Source organism: Cyprinus carpio, chromosome B5 (assembly GCF_018340385.1).
Source record: "Cyprinus carpio isolate SPL01 chromosome B5, ASM1834038v1, whole genome shotgun sequence".
In the NCBI taxonomy this organism is placed as follows: Eukaryota; Metazoa; Chordata; class Actinopteri; order Cypriniformes; family Cyprinidae; genus Cyprinus; species Cyprinus carpio.
The window spans coordinates 14,161,728-14,185,997 of NC_056601.1; the positions used below are offsets into that span (position 1 = coordinate 14,161,728).

Here is a 24,270-nt window from a genome sequence, read left to right on the forward strand (position 1 = left end):
TTTTTCATAAAAAAGACAAGGTGAGTTTAAGTGTATGTAAGGGTGTTTTCAGTGAAGATACTGTTTCCTCACCCACACCTGTGAAATTCTATCTCCTAATGTTACATTTCACATCCATACTACATTTAGACTCAGTTTACTAAGGGCATATTCGGGTGTGTTTGAGAATTAGATTAGATTGTCGAGAACTGAGTTTAGAACAAGCTCTACTTGTCCGAGATTCTTCAGGAGAACTGTCTTAACCTTTGTACTTCTAGTTCCAGGAATTGGTGTTTATTTCATGTCAGTGTTTTTATTGATAGGCTGGACACTAGAAAATAAACAGCATGTACTGCTTACTTCACTGGACTCAGTTAGCCTTTTAAATGTCAAATTGGAGACTTGGGTATTAGTTATTGTTAAAATCTAAAACCGAAACTACTGAAATTATTTTCATTAATTGAAATTAAATATAAAAGAAAATGTAAACAAAATAATAAAGAAAAAACCATTAAAAAATTAAATAATTAAACTTTAATTAAAATGAAAATCTAAAAGTAAATGCTAATTCAGAATATTGATAAATTCTTATAATTTTTTAATAGTATATAAATAACACTGTGTTCACAGTAAGAGAGAAAAAACTAATTAGAAAATATAAAACAGCTTGTTTTACTTTTCCTCTTTATGACACAGGGATATTGTGAACAGTAGATTAACTGGAACAATAGAAAAAGCTATTACATGTTGTATAACCTGTATAGGGAATGTAAAAGCATTTTAAATATTATTTTGGGCAAGTATGTCTATTTAGGTTAGTATTTTACCTGCTGCATACCAAGCCTTATACTGTATATCTTATATGTAAGAGTGGGAGTGACATTCTTATTTGAGAGCATTTGGACAAAAATCTGAGTAGTGCAAGATGAGTCATCAATGACTTCCACAAATTTTCCCAGACTGTGAATTTTAGAGGTAAGTTAACATCTAAACATTTAGAAGTACCCTAGCATAGTTCAAATCAGACGCTGAGGCTCAACTTCCCTTAAAAACTCTTATTGGCGTGATCATCGCGCATGACATGAAATCTAATTAAGACTTCAGGGATCCAGGAGAGTCAATCCTCTGTTGCTTGGTAGCTATTTATGATCTGGAGGGCTTAAACTAATTATGTTTCCATCTCTTGGGATTCTTCTTCACAATATAGCTCAGAATGAGTCATAGTCACCACAGCCAAGTGCGAACATGCTCAGCTCCTTTTCTTATAGGAATCCGGGCTCATTTACAGCAATTAGCTTTTCTACTGCTAAGAATAAGGAGGGAAATCATTACAGATAATAGATAATGTTTCTACACAATGGGATTTATTAAGAGGGCTAGCCTTTTGTTCTTTTTGGCCAGTCACTCAAAACGCAATATATAAAGAGATTACATTATTCTAAAGCTACTGTCAAACCTTTTCAATGAAGAGTAGTTGTGAAGTCGATTTAGGTGTGAATTAATCATAGAATAAGCAGATAAACCACTCACAAAAAAACTGACTAAAGGGAATTTAAACTTTGTTTTTTAAATAGTTTTAGGATTTAATTAACGTTTCAGTACACATTACTTAAAAGGTTACTCCACCGCAAAATGAAAATGTTGTCATTAATCACTTACCCCCATGTCGTTCCAAACTTATAAAAGCTTCATTCATCTTCTTAACACAATTTAAGATATTTTGGATGAAAACCTGGAGGCTTGAGACTGTCCCATAGACTGCCAAATAAATAACAGTGTCAAGGTCCAGGAAAGTATGAAAAGCATCAAGTATTCTAGTCGCTTCTTAACGTTACGGTTGAATCACTAATGGCAAATGGAGTATTCTGACGATGCTTTTCATACTTTCCTAGACCTTGACACTGTTACTTATTTGGCAGTCTATTGGACAGTCTGTCTTTTTTTTTTTATATTATATATCTAATTGTGTTCCGGAGGAGAGAGGATTTTTTGGGTTTTTGGAGAGATGTGGGTATGTGTGTATTATGAAAATTTTCATTTTGGGATGGAGTATCCCTTAAATAACAGTTAACTTATATTAACAGTAACTTACTTTTCATAATCAGGCAGACTGCCGCTGAGTCGCTGACTGGACCGTTAAAATTTGAACTGGAGTGAAGCGGGAACCATATTTAACCCAAGAGCTGGGTTATAACTAAAAATAACCCAACGATGAAAAAAATTACCCAACAAATTTTAAGATAACCCAATACAGTGACCCAATATTTGTAACCCAACGGTTTGGTTAAAAAAAACAACCCAACGTTTTTTACAGTGTGAATCATCCTGACACTGATGTTCTTAAACAGAAACGGTTTCACAGTGTCGCGTTTGTAAGGTCAGCACATTGCAGTGGATTTTGTCTGTTTGTAATGCAAACCAGTTGGAACCGATATTCAATCACACTCATGCGGCTTGTGACAGAGAATGCCTTTTATTACATGTATTATTTTAATTATGATATTATAATAAAAAATAGTGACTTTTTATTAATAGTATATGGTATCTATTTTACTATTTATTTTAATCACAAACACTTTTTGCCAAAGAGAGATCTCAGCGTGCATCTGGAAAGCGGTTAAAAAGACACTTTTAGCGCCTATTAACACAGTAATTAAATACGAGGAATGAAGTATCACAGCAATTACATCCCCAGAGCAGTGGCGATTTCTTTAAGACTGCAAGGGAAGCTCGGCTTCCCTTATAATGTCACAAAATTAATGGTCAAATATGTACTATTGTATTAACATTTTATTGACTAAAAATGCGTTAGAAAACGTTCATCTCAAAGACGAGTTCGTTCAGAATCAGTTACATATAGCAGGTCGGCTGACTCGATTTCCTTCTCATACATTCCCGCAGCGTCACAGTGCATTTCCCTATTGAAGCCCAGCATCCATTGACTTCAATAGGGCTGCTTTGAACGTTTTTTTTCAGCGCTTCGAAACTAGAGGGTCATTGGATAAACGCTGCGATTATGTCCCTCCCACGGACGCTCAGCGTCTCTGGGGGTGAATGGGGAGTGGGCTGGCCCGGACTCCGAGCTTCTGCGTGATGATTGGAGGGTCTGTCGAAAGACTGCATCTCCTTTTGACTGACAGCGATTCTGTACTATAAGGAATCACTGAAGCTATTCGCGCTCAGTCCCATCGCGGATTTCTCAAGTTCAGTCGAAATAAAAACTGCTGCAACCTATTTCTTTGATATTTGCTTGGCGAAATTGCTTGATTTTCATCATACATTTAACACAATTATACACCACATTCCTTGTTTCAGTTTTACAGAGTTTAATATTTTTTTTAGATCGTTCATTCATTCATTCCTTCATTCATTCATTCATTCATTCATTCATATCTGCAGGTGTAGAAAGGAGCTTCTCCTGTTTAAAGCGACTCAAGTCCTACACCCGAAACACAATGGGCCAAGGCCGTTTAAGCAGCCTAGCTCTGCTGGCCATTGAGAGGACACTGGTCAAGTCACTTGAAAAGACTCCTAGTTGGTACGACAGGGTCACAGACTATTTTCTTGAAAAGGAACGTAGGGCAGAATTTACTTTTAAATAAATAGACAATTTTATGATGTAGGCCGAAAATGAGCTTCCCCTCCCTGACAGACCAGTAGCCGCCACTGCCCCAGAGGCACCTCACTGTTTTTCGTCTTTGTGTTATTTCTAAAAGGAGAAGAGCTCTAAATTGTACAGGGCCAAAAAGCCACAACATCCATCTAAACAAAGAAACTGCATCTGAAATGAGGTCTATATTGATTTATTTAACTTGACCACATTTTGCTTAAACAAGAAGAGATGACAGGAGTCAAGATGGCTGGATTGCAGAACATGCTCTATTTACTAACAAACAGAACTATTCAGTGTATCAGACAAATGACTCATAAATGAGGGAAAATATACAGTAACAAAGAAAAATATTCTGAAGAACTGAACCTACTGTAAATACAATGTATTCAGTTTCAGTTTGTTTAAAAATCTGCACTGACATTTTTGTACAATACAGATGTCCCGGTGGCCATATGTAGCGATATGACCACAGCTGCAACAATTTATTGGAAATACTGAAATTAGTTCATATTTTGGATACTATATGTAGTTCAAATCAAGCAACAGTGTTTCATTTACCACAATTAAAGAGATCAGTGGTAAGAATCCAGTGCTTTCATCCCATTGCATCATTTAAAGATGGATGGTATTACTTCTAAGAGGAAGTTCCTGAGAGTATAAAAACTTTTATATAAACATTTAGTTATAACACACATATGTAATACACAAAGTAAAACTTACCAAAAATATACAGAGTTGAGCTGTTTAAACATACACACCACACACAGAGATTCTCTCAGTGCTGGAATAAATGTAATTATTATATTTTTTTAGAAACTCTAATATCATAAATAAATATCCTTTCGGCTTTAAATAGTTTCAGTATACAAAACATAGTACCACATAATTTTATCCCATTATAATGATTTCAGTGTAACACATTGTTTTGATTTTGTCATTTTCTTGTTATGAGGCTATCTGATCTGAGGTAGACACAAAAATGACTTTTAAAACTCCCAGCATCACTTGTGTCTTCACAAATGACTTTGTGCATTTAGCAAATGCACAAAAACACAAAATAACCTTCTCACAAAATGCAACAGAACTTAACAAATACTTAGTTTGCCAAAGAGGATAAAAAAATATTTAAAGTGTGCATGAAATGGTAATTGATCAGGTTTCTAAATGCATGTTATTGGTCTTAGTGTGAATGGTTTATCCATGTATAACTTTAATATATATATATATATATATATATATATTGAGCATATGATTTTTAATCAAAATGTCAAAACTCAATCATCTGGTGAAACGACAGACTTCTCTCTGGTGAAATATGCTGTTTTTTTTCCCCAGTCATTTAGAACACTTAAACCCTGTCCCGTTCTTATATTCAACTGCAAGTATCCATTCAGATCTGCCACCATCCAATCAACAACCAATGCATAGAACCAAGTCCCTGCCCTGCATTCGATAATCTGTTTCACGTGGATGTTTGTCAAAATAACCGCCAAAAAGATCTGTCGCTACTTCCAATACACTGTGACTTTAAAAATGTGAATGTTTGTAACATTAAGTGAACTTCCTAGAATTTCATAATTGGCAAGTAATGCCCAAATCTTCAGCTGTATGGTTTTCTTGGGTTAATGGGAAAATATTGATCATGTACAACTTTTGCAAAACATCAAACAAACGCAGTTCATTGAGACTTCAGAACTTGAATGTAGTGTTTCAATCACGTTTCAGAGAGTACAGTGATGAATCTGAATATTTAAGGTCATACCCAGTACTGATTGTTTCGCAGAGTGGGGTTGGTGATCCTGCAAAGCTGTGAAACTTCAGGCTCCAGGTCTCCAAAAGAGCACAGAGACACAGAGGTGCCATACTGCGAGTTCTCATTTCTGGTTTGCAGTTTGGTTATGGCTGAACTTCCAGCGTTTACTGGAGTAAGAGGAGTGACAGTTACGACAGGGACACTTGCAGGCCACTGTGGCTGGTCCTGATCCGGTTGAGCAGGAGCACCTGACGTACTCTTTAAAGGCTTTGGTTTCTTCTTCCAGTTCCGTCTTAAGAGCAGCACCAACACAACCACAATGATGACCAGCAGCAGAAGAGCAAGAAGGGGCAAAAGGATGATCATGGAGTTTGAGGAAGCGCCCGTCTGGGAAACCGACTCTACTTTGACCGGGGTATTATTTATGGGATAAATCTCCTCCACCCCATGGGTTGGTTTTAGGTTAGTAGTACCCATGTCAATGCTGTTTGAATTACCCCAACGGTTGCGACCTTTGAATCTTGACCCAGATTTGGTCACCCGTTGTGTGGGTTGCACAGGTGCATATGTTGAAGATGGAAACGAGCTCAATGCAGCAGTTTGGTTACGAAAACCAGGTCTGATTGTGGTCACTGGGATCACTGTTGACATCTCCACAGTGGGAACATGAGCTATGATGCTGAAAGTGAAAATCCCATTGGCGGGTTGGACGTTGTTGGCTTTAAGAACAAACCTGAGAGAATCATTTACTTCATGGACACCTGTCAGGTTCGCCTTCAACTCAATGGCCAGTTTCTCCTGCTGTAGTTCACTAAAAGTGAAAGACCCCACAGATTCCACTTTCTTTCCCTTGCTGCCAATTGCCCGGACAATCCTGCCATTCTCCGGAGGTGAGGTAATTTCAAATAACGGGTCACTACCACTCAACAAAGCAAGTTCGGACACATTCAGCAAATGTGACTTCAGCTTAATTCGAACTCCGTTAGCAAATGTTACCCCTTCTGCATACTTAATGAGGGGTTTCACAGTGAGGTTAACTACTTGGTTAGTTAGATTCGCTTCTGTTGTGAAGGCCGCAAACTCAAAGTTATCATGGGATGATTCAAGGCTGACCATGTGGTATCTCAGCTTTCCCTCCTGGAGATCATCTTGATTGAAAACAGTGACGTCTTCATCATCTAGTAAGAGTTTACCGTAATTTGGTGGTACTGTGATTTTATAGTGCACTGTGGTGTTTTTACCATTGGTCACTGCAGCTAGGTGTGACCGTGTGAGGGTTACAGAAGTGTGTCCCTGCTCCAGTAGCACCTCTGTGTTGTTAGCCAGTGAAACAGTGATCTCTACCACTTCCAGATTGAAGAGTTTATATAATGGACGATGATGGCCGTCGGTGACGCTGAAGTAGAATGCTCCAGATGATGGACTGCCATCGTGGATGAAGAACACCTCTCCATTATTGATTTGAGCCTGGGAGAAGGAGTCCACCGACTCGTTCATGCGCTCTGTAATAGCTAGGAAACCATTGCTAGGTTTGCTAATCACTGTGTACTGGATTTCACTTGGTGGGTTGTCCAAGTCAACCACACTTAAGTGGTTGGGTCTGATAGCCATGGTGTCTCCCTGAACGACTTTGAGGCTGGGAGCTTTGGTCTTCAAAACAGGTGGTTGATCATTTATGGGGATTATAGTGATGTTGAATGATTCTGACACAACCTCTGAGGGATCTAGGGGGCGAGTTGGTGGTTTGCTCTTTAGGTTCAGATACACATCAAAATCAAAATGGTCATGGGTGGTCTCGGAGTTGTCATGATGGTATGTGATTCCATACTTATTAAGGATGAACTGAGAGAAATTGGGCTTTTCTTTTGTAAGATTTCGTTCCCCAACGACGATGGTACCATGCTTTGGAAGAGATGTGACCTGGTACCAAACTTCATAAGAGGTGCGCTTGGATTCAGGTTGTTTGCTCATGAGATTGGATGCATCCAGCATCGATTTGCCAATTAGCACTTTATCTCCTTCAGTTACCGTCACACCTGGATATAAAAAAAAAATTAAAAAACAATGTGATACATTTTATTTGACAGAAGCCATGACTCTTCAGTGACAGTCAGAATGACAGATTTGTATATAGTATATATATAGTATACTTGGCTATTTTTACAATATTACCTTTTAAAATTTTAAAGCTTTCCATTCGACATTAATGTCCATTCGACATTAATCATAATGAAAATACATATTAAATTCACAGCTACATATGCAACTGTTCAAAATCTTGAAAAAAATGTATCATGGTTTCCACAAAATATATAAAGATTGTTTCTTGAGATTCAAACTGGCATATTAGAATATTGTACACACACACACACACACACACACACACACATACATTTTTTAATACAACATTACTGACTGTAAACTAAATAATACAAATTGTTTTGTCAATTTTTCATACTGTACCTTTATTTTTGAGGAGCACAGAACTTTGTTCAGGTCCAATATTTTCATATGAAATGTCAATGTCAAATGTCTTGGATTCAAGCGTAGCAGGTGGAGAGGACACAGTAAATATGAACTTGTCTAGCGCCGCCCATCCTAAAGACGTCCCATGAATTTGATGATATGCTACTTCACCCTCATCCACCTGTAATGATTGAAGTTACATGAGTTACTGAAATACAAAACATGAAAAAAACAAAACACTGATAAAAACAACACATGCCCCCCAAATCCCCCAAAAAAGTCTTACACATTACTGTAAAAAAATAATTCTTATTATTACTCTCTTTCTGCATAGCAACATTGTGTCATCATATGTTTGAATTATCATTAGCAGCAATTCCGCATTAGCAGCGATTTGTGCTGGCTAACTAGGACATGTTACATTCAGCTTGCAAACATGACAGGCTCTCTGATCATGCTCATAGTTAAATTCAATTCATAATTCATTACCCTGCACTCTGATATGCATGGCACTGACTTGGGAAAAAGAAGTTGGCAACACTCACCATTTGTTGTGTGAAGGATGAAATATCAGTTGTGGTCTTATCTGCCTTCAAACTGACCAGTTTTCCAAATTTTGGGGGATTGATCACAGTAAAATAAATGGTTCTGTTTGAGAGGCCGGTATCATCATTGGTAACGGCCTGAAGAATGTTGTTTGAAATCAAGGATAAGGAACCTAGAAAAAAAAAACACCATAAGAATAGCCCTGAAAACTGACAAAAGAACACAATGGTCTCGTCTGGTACAGACTATAAACAAAACAACATTGTCTGGTGTATAGTAGCTCATGTGCTTTGAAATGTGAATGTTAAGCTTTTTTTGCGGTGAGGTTTAATAGAAGTGCATCTGAAGCATAAATTACAACCACCAACAAATTGGCAAGCTCTATTTGCTTCAAACCTGTAAAAACAGTCAAAGACTGAGGATAGGCAAGCATTTCAAGATCCTGTTTCAGATCACTTTTAGGTTGAAGCACATTAGAGTGACTGAATTTAAAGAACTTCAAGCTATATGCCAGGAAGGATTTTGCTAAAAGAATCTACCGATTTCTTTCATGACCTTAACCGAAGGTCATAGTTTCTGTATTTAGTTTTCTGATGTGTCTAACCATTTGAAAGAGGCCCTGGCGACTCTCTCAGCACAAAGGCCACAAGAATAGCTTGACAGGAAGCATTTGTTAAACACATGGACACAAAGCGGCAGAATAATGGTCAAACTTTCTGTTGATTTATTATCTGTTATTAATTATTTATTTAATAGTGTTCCAGGTTCCTACTCATGTTAAAAATGAATTCGAAATAAAGCAATCAAATAAACTAAAAAAGAACATTAGATGGATAGGGCACAGAAGAATAATGGACTCCAGGAACAAATAAATTCAGTTTAATTATCTGTTACTAACATAACAGATAAAACCTTTTTCACATGCTATCTTTTAGTTTAGTGTTTCAGAGCCATTTATAAAATTGAAAGCAGATGCAGCAGCTGTTGTTTTCTCAGACAAAGCTCTAGTTTTAAATGTGACTCTAACTGTTTCTAAAATTAAGAAAATGACTGTAGCCTAATAACTTTAGGGACTTTTACAGTGACTCGTTCAGTGCTCAAATGCTCTCCACTGAGCTTTTTATAGCCCGACAGTTAAAGTCGTTTTGTTATTACATGGATCAGTTGCTTTAAGATTAAGAAACCATGAAACACTTGATGCTCAGACAGAGACTTAGTTAGTGGGTGGAGACAGCGTTGTTGACTTTATACAGAGTGGAAAGGAGGCGTCAATCTGGTGCTCTGATTTTGCAAGCCAGGCAGCCAGATGCTGACCTCACTGCTGTAACAAGACATGCTATTTTACTCTTAACTCCATAAAAAGAGATGGCGAACACAATATTTTCTGGAACGTAAGCAAACTAAGATTGCAAACAAAATTAAGACTTTTTTTTTTTGGACAGAGATCTAAAGTGCTGTCTCTACAATGATTTTTGTATAACATCTAATATTTCCTTATAGGTAATCCGTGTGTTACGCTGAACTTCACATCATGTTAATCAGCATTACCTGGAAACACCTTAAGAGGTCCAGCCTTCTCTAGATTAAGAACCAGGGCACGAGCTGTAATACTGAATATCTGCCTGGGAGCAAAGTTCACACCATCGTTTACTTGGAAGTTGAAGCCTCCTGCCATCGGCCCTGAGAAGTAAAAGAGAGCAATCATTATAATTTCCAGGAATTTGGTTTACAGTGCACTGCAACTTCGATATCACGTTACACACAACTTACTTTACATAAAAATGTTGCAAAAAATAAATAAATGAATTAAAAAATAATAAACAGGTAATAAACAGCATTTTGTTTTTTATAATATATTTGGTACAAATACAGTTTAGTTCAGAACTGAATCCGTTGGATGAAGTATACCATGTCCAAACTAATTATTCCATGCCACTGTTGCACTCAAACCTATTTTCACCTAAAAAGGGCAGCATACATAGCATTAACAGTGAGTGGTGTGCTGTGACTTAATGCACAACACTGGCATCTAGTGGTTAAACATGACATACTGTTGCACAGATCAGAGGCTTGTTAAAATGATTGTTTTGTGAGATTGTTGATTGTGTATGATATCTCACCACTATGTACGAAAAGCAGTTGCCGCTGGTCAATGTGAGCTTGAGTAAAGTTCATGATGGGCCTATTGGGGGCAGTCTTTAGAGCCAGATGACCATTGCTGGGTTGGGTAATAATGTACTCCAGCTGCTCAGGAAGTGTGTCCTCATCCTCTGCGTTCAGATCCTCTGGGGTGATCTCTGTGACGGAGTCCACCCATACCTGATTAAACAATCAAACATATAAAGAGACACACATTAGTGCTGGAAAGGTTTATAGTTTATTCAGACAGCTTAGCCTGATGGGTAAAATTTAACTCTCCTGTGCTCTTTATTCGTATCATGGTCCACTGATTGAATCTTACTCCAGCTGATCACAGTTTGGGGAACACAAGCTTAACTCAACTTATTTGAATTTGAACAGTACAAAACACACATAAGGAGACATCCTGACTCTAGCTTATAAGAATATATTTTGGGTTCAACAATATACAAAATGTATATACAGTGTTACAGTACTGTATAAAGAGGAATCAAGAGAAACAGTCTTTCAGCAGAAAAAAAATAAACAATATTGTTATTGATGACAGGGTGCAAAAAATCTTACAAATCATGTCTTTACCCAAATACACTCTGATAAAGCTATAAGAAAAACATATAATATTTTAGAAATGTCATGTCATATTTCATGGGAAATTGCGTGCATACAATATTTGTCTGTGCATGTCTAGTCATATCTTCACATAGAAATATAGCTCTGTCAGAACTGTGAAGATGAAAGTTTTTTTTTTTTTTTTTAATTATGGATCATTCAAAAAGGCAGACCTCAGAGGAAATCACTAGTTGTAAAAAAAAAAAAAATGTATCCATGCGTACACCAGTACCTCGAACCACATTCTATATATGTCTGCTTTCTCTAAACCCCTGTTGAGCAACTGAATACAAACCACTGAAATAAATAAGCCAGACTGTAATCATTGAGACAGTAGTGAGCCACCTTGTTGGTATTATAAATATTTAAATATTTGTGTTTGGGATCAACAAGCTAAATCATTTTTAATTATTAATAATTAAAGCCAAAGGAAAACCTGCTGTAAGTGTCTTTCAGCAAAAAGTTCAAAAACCATGAAACAGAAATGCCTTGAGGAATCTGAAGCATGCAGAGCAGCCCTTCTGTCTGTCCTTGATGGTCTGTGATCTGAGACTTTAGACTTGTCTTCAAGTTGAAGCCAATAATTTACATCTACAACTAGTAGCTTGGCCTTAAGGGTCTCAGAAACAACTGTGTACTCATCTCTACTCTTCTGTGACTGATGGGAGACCAAAGGAAACGTCAGAACACAGACAATGTAATAATAAAACAGTACACAAATCCCAGCATCTTATTTACAGACCTCTGCAGTGTTTTCAAACTCCATAAAACATTCTCAGACTGGAACCTCAGCTGACTTTAGTCATAAAAAGAAGGTTATATATAGTAATCTCACCCTGAGAACCCTGTTGGCTGTAATGGCTGGAGGCTCGTCATTGACGGCTGTGATCTGGACATACACAGTACATGGTGCACTGTGTTTTCGCAGGTCTGTGTCATTTGCTGTGATAGTGAAGTGGTCCTCTGAGGTCTCTGTGTTGTCATGGACATAATAAATAAACTCCTGTTCCACCTGCCAAGTAAGAACAAAAAAATGTAAATATCTATATAAACATACATTAAAAAAATCTTATATATAAATAAAATACAAAACAAAGTACCCCTAACCATTTGACTGATTGCTCATGCCTTTCCATATTCCATTTTTTTTTTTTTTTTTAACTGGGAAAACTTTACCTGCTTCCTTGTAAAGTAGGTTGTGGGAATCCCTCTGAAACGTGAATTCTCAATGCGGCCATGCAGAGGACCCTCTGAGACGTAGTACACAAAATTGAGGCCTGAGAAATGTGGGTTTGTTACTCTGATAACGCCCTCTGTGAGAGCTTTAGATGCCCCTTCCTTCAGAGTGATATTGGACACCTCAATGGGTATGAGGCGTGGGATGATATCCACAGACATGATGATGTCATTGACCTCTGCGACTCCATTGCTGGCCTCCAACGAGAATGAATCACTCTCTTGGCCAGGTGCCACCTGTACATACTGAATGTTGCCAGCATTAACATCCCGCTGGGAAAAGGTCACTAATGGGTCCTCTTGTGTTCCTTGGTACTGATCTTTACCCTCAATAAAATGGCGTAAATATCCATAAGATGGAGCAACTTTGACAGTAAAGGTTATTTCTGAAGCTGAACTTGCCTCATGAGTCACCTGAAAAGAAATAGAAATAGTAGGCCCTATTTTATTTTTGAATCTTGCATTCAGTGTTGAGGAGCAACTAAAATAAGTAGGGATTGTGGTTGGGGAGTGAATCCTTCTATCTAATGAATCAGTTTGTTCAAATGGTTCATCGGTTTGTTCAGACGGTTATGATGTTTAAGTACTTCAAATTATTATAAGCTTGTAGTTTGGTCAGTCTCAAAGTAGTTTCCCCAACAAATCCCTTGATGGAGCAAAATAATGCTAAAGGTAGCTAAATAAAAGATCATATTTACCTTGAGTTTATTGCTCTCGATCTTAACCGGTTTTCCCTCCTCCACCAGCAAGGTTTTGTTATGAAGGACTACGGGTGGCCTCTGATGGCTTTCCAGGAACACCTTCACATGTACTTTAACATCAAGCTGAATGTCCTTTGCTTTCACCAGGAGTGTAAAAACGTCAGCCAGATTCTTACTGTTGTCATGATGATAAGACAAGTAGCCATTCCTCAGGTCATGCTGGGTGAATGACTCAATTTTGCTGTCTTTTAAATACAGCCCTCCATGTTTCGGAGCCTCATGGATTGTGAATAATATTTCATTGTCATTTCTGATGTCAAGGTTTGTCTCTACACTAAAGTTAGCATTAGTAAGAGTTTTGGCTTGCCCTTTTTGAACCAACAGGCCTGTGTTGTTGCCAGTTTTTAAATAAGCATCCTGTGCGCTAATATCCAACAGAGAGGACACATAGTGCTTGCCATCTGACACAAAGAGAACAAAACGCCCAGAGTTCATCCCATGGTGAATGAACAGCACTCGTTTCTGTTCCAAGTCTTCTTGGTGAAACTGGTACAGCTTTTGTGAAGTGTCATTTGCAAGAACCAAGTCCCCCATTGGGATACCACGCCGGGTGTAGAGAAGCTGCCTATCACTGAAGTCTGAATCTGCATCATGGTAGCACAGGTCATCAAGTGTAAGTAACCTCTGTCCATTTCTGACTACATGGAAAACTTTGTCTACAATGCGGATGGGTTTCTCATCATTAATCAGTTGTATCGAGATGTTAAACATGCCTTCCTTGGAGCCAATGTCCTTATCTGTTAAAGAAAGCTTTGTTACTGGACTTGTGGAGGCTATGAAGGTAAAACTATCAAGAGTTGTTTCACTGTCATCGTGAACATACATAATACGCTCCTCAAGAATGTCTTGATTGGTAAAGGAAATAATACTGTCAAAGTCTTTGGTAGAGTTGGACAAGTTGATTCGCATTAGCTTGCCATGGTGCGGCGTCTTTGTGATTGTGTAGTACATTTCTTTACTGCTTAGAGTTTCAGCAAACAATTCATCCTTTGTGATGAGTTTACTTTCACCTTCAAGAAGTGACAGCCCATTGTTAGTCATGAAAATGCTGTTGACATCTGCTTTAATATTGATTTTGAAAATGTATCTAGCTGAATGTGCATGCTTTGAGAATATGTGGAAAAGAAATTCATCATTGGTGTCCTCGTATGATCTTTCCATTAGCTGGTATTGGACTTTCAGATCTGTGATGTCCTTTTGACAAAATGTGGAATTTACATCCAGCTTGGCGTTATTCACTTCAATTATTCCCCTCTTTGGTAAAGTCAACATTCTAAAACGAAGCTCATCCTCAGACAAATGTACACCGTGTGCTTCTACATAAAGATGCTCTGAGTCAATTACAGCTCTCGTAGTTTTGTCCAGCTCTATAGGTTTATTGTTCTTTATTGTGTAGTCTATCCACTTTACTTTTATGGGAAACACCAATTCTTCAGTAGCTCTGGAGGCCACAGTTACTTTACACTTGAAGTGGTCTGTACTATTACTTGTTTGGATAGACTGGTAGGTGCTGAGGTATCTCAAACGCTCCTTTTCAAGGACTCTTTGGGAAAACGAATTGGTAGTCTTCCATTCTCCACTTGAGTGCATCCTCTGGAGCTCACCAAATCTCGGTGGCTCAATCACATCGTACCGAATTTCAACTACCTGCTTCAAAGCATTGGTCCAGATGGCCAGTTGTTTGGTACTTAAAAGAAACATCTCTCCTTGGATCACTTCCAGTCCTGTGTTATTGGAGATTTTGTACTCAAGTCCCACAGCCATGATTCTAAGAACCACTGTGTTGCTCACCTTCTCGCCATCGCTGACTCTCAACACAATCCTAGAGTTCCTCACACCCGTGTGGACATAATACATCTTACCGTCTACAAGAACTGAATGGGAAAAGGAAGTAACTGGTGTACCCGTATTGTCTTCATTCTCCAAATACCCTGCATCAGCATTAAGGTTCCCTAACACAGAGTAAACAAGGTCTGTGTAATTGCTGTCAATGTCAATGGCTTTCAGTACATCAGTGGTCAGCCTCTTCTTGGAGTTTTCCAAAAGGGTAAACAGATTCCCCTCAGGTAGACTCAACTCAGGGGCATCATTGGTGGGTGTAACAGTGACGTTAAACCGGTACAACTTGTGTCCCTTTAGATAGCCTGGCACGTCCTTTCTGCTACTGGAGGACACAGAGAACATGAAGAAGTCTTGTGGGTCTTCAGATCCTCCATGGATGTACATCACTCTGCCGTGCCACAAATCCAGCATGCTGAATGTATGCTCAGCCTGCTCCTGGTCTACATCAAGCCTAAGTTGACCATGCACCGGCTGCTCTTCAATCCTAAAGATGATCTGAGACTGACGGATGCCAAGCTTCTTGAAATCAAGGTTTACTTTGATATGCTTTGAATCCAAGGATCCCCGACCACCTTCTGGGACAACGAGATTCCTAAGCTGTAAAAAATTGCGTCCATACTTCTTGACAAGACCTTTGGCTAGGGTGGATACATCTGTGGGTGGCAGTGGAGTGATAGAGTCAACAAGGGTTCTGGCAAGGGTTGTTGGGCTCACTGTGGTGCTTATTTCCATCTCCTTTTCAGGTTCACAACCAACAGAGATGTCTTTGGTTACCAAAGCATTGGGTAGACCCATTTTGACATTATTTATTTTCATGTCTCTGAAGCATCCTTTAAAGGAGCCTCCTTTAATACGTTTCCCTGCAACTGAGGAAAGGCCAACCTTTCTGACCTCAGAACGTGTGCTGTCATCGATTCCCCCCAGGAAAAGGGAACCTTTCAGATAAAAGGTTTTTGATCTAGAGGTAATGATGGACTTTACGGTTTCTCTGTCTACTGTAAGTTGGAGGTTTTTTGGTGTGAAAAAGAACTGAATGCTATGCCATTTGTTGTCACTGATGAAGGTGAGGGAACGTAGCTCTGTTTTACTTCCATCTTTACCAACCATTGCAACAAGGAGACCTTTCTGGATCTCTAGAGCGACAAAATCTCCCTGTCTAGCTGAGTTGTACATGATGATCCCTTCTTCAGCTGACGTGTGGATTGAGCATTCAAAAGTCCACTCATGTTGTGCTGTCCAAGGAGGAAGGGATATATAAGCCCGTGAACTGAAAAAACTGATTGGGTCAGCTTCATTGGCAAAAAACTGAGGGCTGCATCCTAGGGAAACCTCATAGACATTCTTGAACCCTGAGTAGGGCCTTAGCGATGAAAGGAGGTTGTGCTGATTAAATATTACTTCATCGAGGCAACCACGGAAACCATTGAGATCTCTGGACAGATAGGCCTGATCCAATCCTCCAGTACCACCAACATACAGGCCGCCATTGATGTGCAGCTCTCTCTCTGGACCTGGTATTCGCAGACTGGTCTTGGAGTGGTTGTCCACAGTCAATGTGACATTATAATTGTCATGGAAAAGCTCTGCAGTGTGCCAAGCCAGATCATTCAACTGGGTTCCACTGTCTGAGAGAAGGATCTGCTCTCCAGATCCCAGATCCAACTTTACCTGTGAATGACGGAAACAATGTAAAAAAAATAAAAAATAAAAAAAACTTTCCTTACACAATCCTATACATAAAAATACACAGATTTATATATATTTTTTAATATAAATTATCTAGACATAACTGGGGTCCAAATACTTTTCAAATATATCTAAATTGAAAAAGATTGTTTACACTAGTTTAATACATACAACATTAAAGTAAACAGTTTATAAAACAGAATGAAATAAAAATACATATATAAATAAAATAAAGTAAATATTTCCCAGATAATCTTAATAATTCACTTTGGCTTTAATACAGTGACAATATAAATGCCTATTATTTAATTTTTGGAAACAAAATATTGTTGTTATAAATGTTGTTGTTATAATGCAATTATAGCACATTTTTCTCATACAGTGCATATTCATGAAATTATCTTCCATGTTGAAAATAGACAAGTGTAAAGTGTAATAAATAGCATCTGTCTACAGCCAATACGTTTTACTCTTAACATAAAATGTCACTGTCTTTACATCAGACAGCTAAGAAAAACTTGACCTGGCTTGCTGAATATTTCTAGCTTTTTCTCAACTGAAAGCAATTATAAACTGTGATGTACTCAAAGGGAGTCACAGCCAAAGGATAGAAAATCACAATTTAATGACCTCAGATAAATGTGAGAGTTCAAAGATATTTTCAATTACAAGCAAATCGGACCTCAATGTTCAGCACAATCAGTTCTGTTGTAGCCCAAAGATATCCTTTATAAAAGGAATCCTATTTCAAATGTAAAAATCCATTTCAGAAATTCATGCAAAGTTTTGGAACTGGATTGTGGGAGTATCTACTTCTCCCACAATGTCAACTAAGCCCACATTCTTCAGCCATTAAGTCAGTGTAATCATCAGGTTTGTAATGTACAGTATACCTTAAAGAAAGGTGCCGAGGCGGAAGAGTCTCAGACAGTATCATAACTAGACCATAGAATAAAATTCACCACTCCATTTCATCTGAAGAGGATGGTGATATTCCATGTGTTGAGTTTTTGTCTCAACACAAAATGCTTGTCAGTCTTTATTAACACTTTTTTTTTTCTAATCAGATTCTTTTCAAGCCTAAATGGAATTGACATGTTTCCACATGTAGTTTTGTTGTGGTAGATCTAAACATTGCTGAGGGTGAAATAGCAACACGTGACTCACCTGCAGTCTGCCAGCATTCATCTCCAGCAGCAGGAAATCATTCTGCCCTGCAGCCAGGAAAAGCAGGCCGCTCAGGCTGGAGGTGCGGAAACGAATGTGCAGTGTGTTACGGCTAGACTTCTCTGTCCCTTTTAACTGCACAAATCCATCACCATAGAATGAAGCTGCACATAAGAGAATATCACCCATGAAGCTTGTTTTTTGTTTTTAGTTTTTCCTGAATGCTCATTTCCTTGCCTTTTGTTAATGAGTTTTTGTGAATTAAACTGTTTAAGTATATAGCTTTGTAATTACACTTTTTAACTGGTGATAAATGAATTGATTTATGAGAAAAGACATTATTATTATTCAAAGGGATTTATTCACTCTTATTCCAAACCAGCATGGTTTTCTTTTTTCTGTGAAACACATAGAAATATATTTATTTTTTTGGTCCTACAATGAAAGTATTGCATTGTAGTGGACCCCATTCATTGTATGGACAAAAAAAAAAAACATTTAAATGCTCTTCAGAATATCTTATTTTGTATAAAGAAAGTATAGTTTGGAATAACATGAGGGTGAGTAACTGATGACAATTTTATCATTTCAGTGTTAACTTACCCTTAAAAGTTGCAGTGTGATTTTGACACAGACATTAAATAAAAATGACCGAATGAATAAAAACAACCACAATTTACAGGACAAGCCGGATGGCGCCAGGGAAGCACTGTGATACCCATGTGCATGTGCTGGCATGCTCTGCCCTGACAGCACCCTGTTCTCAACATAAAAGACTCTGACATAGCCACATTGTCTTAGCCCTGCTGTCCATTGATGGAGGCCTGGACGCAGCTGTTTTCTAACCCAGCCACACCACATCACCCTTTAATCTACACTAATGTGTTCTACACTCTCATCTACCTCTCTCTACAAGTGTCACTGTAGTATTTACACCCCTTAATTTGTACGGGCACAGAACACTTCTACTTTAGGACTGAAATGATACACTGATGTTTAGTGTAATTCCGCCAAACTATGCAAGTGCCATTACTCATTCATGATGCTACAAATTGCATGAATAAAATGTTCTGTTTTAATGAACATGTATTCGTTTTTAAATCCTTTGTTTACAATGCTTAAGGCACCATGCAAATTTGCACTGAACTTTGCATAGCTGACACAAGTTGTACTTTATCAAAAGTACAACTGATCTGCAATAAATAGAAATGATGTTTTGATGTCAAACTTTGTGGTCAAACCTGGAATGACAGTAAGAGAGGAGAAAACAAGAATGCCATGCTATCTTTAGTTTCTTTTATCACACAAAGAGGTCCTACATCTGACATCCTGGAGATTTTATAAGTCTGGACAATGCGCTCCAAAATAAGCCCACGTCTGACATCTTGATAATTCAGTGGAGTTGCTATTGTGAAGCTCAACACTGAACAACTGCAACTGATTTTAACAATAAAACACAATTTAGCACATTACACTAATATTACACTTATATTCTAATATTCATGTAATTACAGGAATTTGCTGATAAACATTTAACTCTTTAAATAATGCTGGATAGCTCTATAAATTTCTTCTGGTTTGCAAAGATTTTTTTTTTTTTTTTAAACATTACCACTTGAATAAACATGCTGGCTAATACAATGCCATAGTGCAGGCTTTAATGTTGGTGAATCACTGCATTTCATTGTTATTAATAACTAAAAGGCTGCCTTCTGTGCCCTGACATTTGGCAAGCAGTGAATATGAAATCTCTGCGAGCCACAAATCTGTGCAATCATGAATGTTATATTATGTATACAATAAACCAATGTCACATAATGTTTTTTTTTTTTTTTTTTTTTTTTTTGATCTGGGGGGCACATGCAACATTGGCAATGAACATGATTTGGACATTGAATAGCCAACTTTAAACATGTACATTTGTACATTTGTTTGTATTAACGTCAGTTAATGCACAAACAGCTAAAATGACTATAACTTGTATTTTCGTTACAGAGACAGCAGCCATAATGTCTACACTGTTCTCAAGTGCATAAAACCACATAGAAACGTGATGTTTGGTGAAACTCATAAATCGTCCACATGTTTTTGCTGAATCACCCAACTTAAATGTTACACACACAAATGTAAATGCTGAAATCTCCTTCTTTACATGCTTTACATCAGCCATACTTGAGCCGTTTGAACAACTTACCCCCTTGTGCGAGTCCGACAAAAAGCAAGAGTAGTCCGTTTAAAAGGGTCGTCTTCATTTTAACTTCAAAATAATGTGATCATTCGACTTGAAACAAAGAAACAGCGTGTTTTAAATACATTGTGTCACCAAATTCATGGCGGCTCGTTCAACTGCACACTTTAAAATCTTTCCACAAACTTGTGTGCTCGAGCAGCAAGCGGAGAGAACTGGAGGAGAAACTCCGCCTCCTCAAGCTTTCTCTAGCCTCAGATATTTACCCCTCACCCCGACAAACAGCATAGGTTCACGTGTAAAACAGACCGTATGTTGCGCTTGGAAAATTACAGTCATTAAAGCAGTTATTAACTTTAGGATAAAATTATATGCATAAAATACAACGCAGGTTTCTATAGGGGAATGTAAATGTATCTTATGTGAACTTTATATGTCATTACAGCTTGTGTGTGTGTGTGTGTGTGTGTGATATTTTTATTTTTTATACAACATGTAACAGGTAACATCGGAAACATATATGTTCCTTCTGAAGCTTCTGACATAATTCAGCTATTATTTTGTCTTGTGGACTATATGTAAACATTTTTGATGCATAATATCTTACTCAGAACAGTACTAAAAAATAACATGCATTTGGTGTGATCCCTCTTACAAATCATTAAAGTGTTTTTAAAGTAACAAAACGGACCCTTTGAAAATGAGCTCGAAAATTGAATTTTTAACTAATTGATGTATTGGTTAATCAGCTTAATAAACAATTTAATTGGCTATTCAGTTTCAATTGCATGTGTTATCTCATAATTATGTGACTAAAACCAATATTAAAAAAAATATTCTTCTAGAAATCAGTAACAAGACAAAGCTTTTGAAGTTGTAATAGAAAGCTGCGTACATTTTAATTAATTTTTAACAGATTTGAATTTCATTCAGTAGCATGTGTCCTGAATTACATATGAGAGTAAACCCTGAATTTAAATGTTCATTTTGGAATCAGAAATGAGACACACCTTTTGAAGTTAAGATGGAAAACTGTATGCATTTTAAATTAATTTATTAAAGGTTTGAATGTCAAACTCAGTCAAAACAACTGCAGTATCTTCCTCATACTAACTCTTTGTAAGTTTTCGCAAGTGATTTTTGAATGTCAATAGTGTGACTCCTGCATCTCTTTTGGCAATGAAAACTACTGCAAAATGTTCTTTAAGAAATCTGTAAAATTTGAATCTGTAAATTATGTATTGGTTTAATTTTCTATAGTATGTGTTCAATGATAGTTCTGTGGCTAAAACCACCATCAAAATGTTTATCTAATCTGTAACAAAACACACCCATTGAAGTTGTGTAATAAAACTGTGTGTTATGAATTACTTTATAAAAAAATTGATTTTCAAATTCAAGTCAAAATAACTGCAAAACAAGACTTTGCCAGCTTTATCTTAATTGTTGAATTTCAATAGCATGTTTTCTGTTATAGTTCTGTGACTAAAACAATGTACAGTAAAAACCGTAACAAGACATGAGGTTGATACAGAAGAGTGTATTTATTTTAAATAATTATATTTATTAGTTTTAATTTCAATAGCGTGTACTTTTTTGGTGTCATACTTCTATGAAAACAACGAACATTAAAATGTTCTCACAAGGACCTGGAATCAGCATACTGCATAGCCACTGGATTATGGAATGATAATGATTTTTTAATATTGTTTTTCTATTATTAATATATGTATTAATAGTAATAATATAATAATAACAACTATGACATATCTTGTTTACAATATTATTTAAATTCAAGTAAGCGTTATGAGTGTTTGTCTTTATATATTTCAAACCAAATTATAAAATAATGTCATACAACATAGAAGATTATAATATTACACCCTACTATAATACAATTCATTTTTTTATTATTATTATTATTCTTTCTTTTTTTCTGTTTCAGGATTGCATTTAAGTGCTATTTCTCTCTTCCAGTGGTGGCAGGGGCATTATAAGTGGGCCTTCCTTACAGTATCTCTCTAGTTGCCCAAAGGTTCTATGGCTGGCCCAATAAACCAGGGTACCAAAAATATATAGAAGCTCTCAAACCAAGGTGACGTAGCATAGCATTAACATTTTGATGTTACTCTACTTTTATAGTTGGCTTTTTAATGATTGCGATATTTCTTGCAGTCCCTGTAGGGGCATATACTGCCTTACGAGAGCCGTGCTAGAGATGCTGAAATATCTGCAGTATGGCAAACTGTACTTTCAGTTGAAACTCTGGAACAGTTAGTAATGACAAAAATAACAAGCACTATGTGAAAGTTAGTTCTATTTTTAAATTCCTGTTAATGTGGTTTACTTAGCCACAGGGTGCACATTGTGCTATGCAGTAGCTACTGTTAAATTTAGCACAATGATAATTCTTTGTATTACTAAAAAAAAATTGTAGCATTAAAATGAAAAAGCACTTGTCCCTTTTTATTATACTACAGTATTTGATTGTGCTTGTGTCTTTTCTTAGGGCATAACCTTTGGCCATTCCAAACTAGATTTATATTATTCACCAATCATTGGCCATTCTGATACTGCTCCTGTACCGGTGGTTGTGTTTGTTTATGGAGGTGCCTGGGGATCAGGAGACCACCCCATGTTCTGTCTCTTAGCCTTACAAATGGCAAAAGATCTTAATGCCTCTGTAATTTATCCAGATTATTCAATATATCCAAAGGTAAGCCACACTTACACTCACCTAAAGGATTATTAGGAACACCTGTTCAATTTTTAATTTATGCAATTATCTAATCAACCAATCACATGGCAGTTGCTTCAATGCATTTAGGGGTCTGGTCCTGGTCAAGAAAATCTCCTGAACTCCAATCTGAATGTCAGAATGGGAAAGAAAGGTGATTTAAGCAATTTTGAGCGTGGCATGGTTGTTGGTGCCAGACGGGCCGGTCTGAGTATTTCACAATCTGCTCAGTTACTAGGATTTTCACACACAACCATTTCTAGGGTTTACAAAGAATGGTGTGAAAAGGGAAAAACATCCAGTATGCAGCAGTCCTGTGGGCGAAAATGCCTTGTTGATGCTAGAGGTCAGAGGAGAATGGGCCGACTGATTCAAGCTGATAGAAGAGCAACTTTGACTGAAATAACCACTCGTTACAACCGAGGTATGCAGCAAAGCTTTTGTGAAGCCACAACACGCACAACCTTGAGGCGGATGGGCTACAACAGCAGAAGACCCCACCGGGTACCACTCATCTCCACTACAAATAGGAAAAAGAGGCTAGAATTTGCACGAGCTCACCAAAATTGGACAGTTGAAGACTAGAAAAAGTGAGTGTATATTATAGATTGTATATTTAATATTGATATTTTTTTTGTGGGGGGTTTCTTTTTTCTTTTTTCAAATTATTTATTGAGTTTTTAGGGAAATGTTTTAAATATGGTTCAAGACATTAGTGACAGTTTGCTGTGGGTGAGAGAAAAGGGACAGACATTCAATCTTGATCAAGTAAGTTTCCAGTCCTCCATGAATCTAAACTATAAGTTGTTAATATTGTATTACAAATGCTACTTTAGTTTGACTTTAATAAATGCACTTTTGCTTATGGAAAATATTTAATTTAATATCTAGCACTTTAATTTTTCAAAGTGCTTGTACTATACACTACCATTTAAATGTCTGGGGTCAATAAGATTTTCTTCTGAAAGAAATGAATACTTCTATTCAGCAAGAATGCATTAAATTGATGGAAAAATGTCACAGTGTTGTTAAATAAATAAAATTTTATATATACAGGGAGTGCAGAATTATTAGGCAAGTTGTATTTTTGAGGAATAATTTTATTATTGAACAACAACCATGTTCTCAATGATTCCAAAAACTCAATATCAAAGCTGAATATTTTTGGAAGTAGTTTTTAGTTTGTTTTTAGTTGTAGCTATTTTAGGAGGATATCTGTGTGTGCAGATGACTATTACTGTGCATAATTATTAGGCAACTTAACAAAAAACAAATATATACCCATTTCAATTATTTATTTTCAGCAGTGAAACCAATATAACATCTCAACATTCACAAATATAAATTTCTGACATTCACAAACAGAACAAAAAACAAATCAGTGACCAATATAGCCACCTTTCTTTGCAAGGACACTCAAAAGCCTGCCATCCATGGATTCTGTCAGTGTTTTGATCTGTTCACCATCAACATTGCGTGCAGCAGCAACCACAGCCTCCCAGACACTGTTCAGAGAGGTGTACTGTTTTCCCTTCTTGTAAATCTCAC

At 37.1% G+C, this 24,270-nt stretch overlaps 1 protein-coding gene across 1 annotated transcript; it reads right to left on the reverse strand.

Moving 5' to 3' along the window:
- Positions 1-3,747: 3,747 nt before the first annotated feature.
- Positions 3,748-20,244, reverse strand: cspg4ba (chondroitin sulfate proteoglycan 4ba). The gene is made up of 10 exons (XM_042724527.1): positions 19,992-20,244; positions 17,798-17,961; positions 13,040-16,612; positions 12,282-12,755; positions 11,941-12,117; positions 10,478-10,676; positions 9,906-10,037; positions 8,357-8,529; positions 7,809-7,992; positions 3,748-7,381 (listed from the first exon to the last, which is right to left on the reverse strand). The coding sequence occupies exons 1-10, from the start codon at positions 20,047-20,049 to the stop codon at positions 5,349-5,351; spliced, it is 7,167 nt and encodes a 2,388-aa protein (XP_042580461.1). The 5' UTR covers positions 20,050-20,244; the 3' UTR covers positions 3,748-5,348.
- Between the last annotated feature and the right edge of the window lie 4,026 nt (positions 20,245-24,270).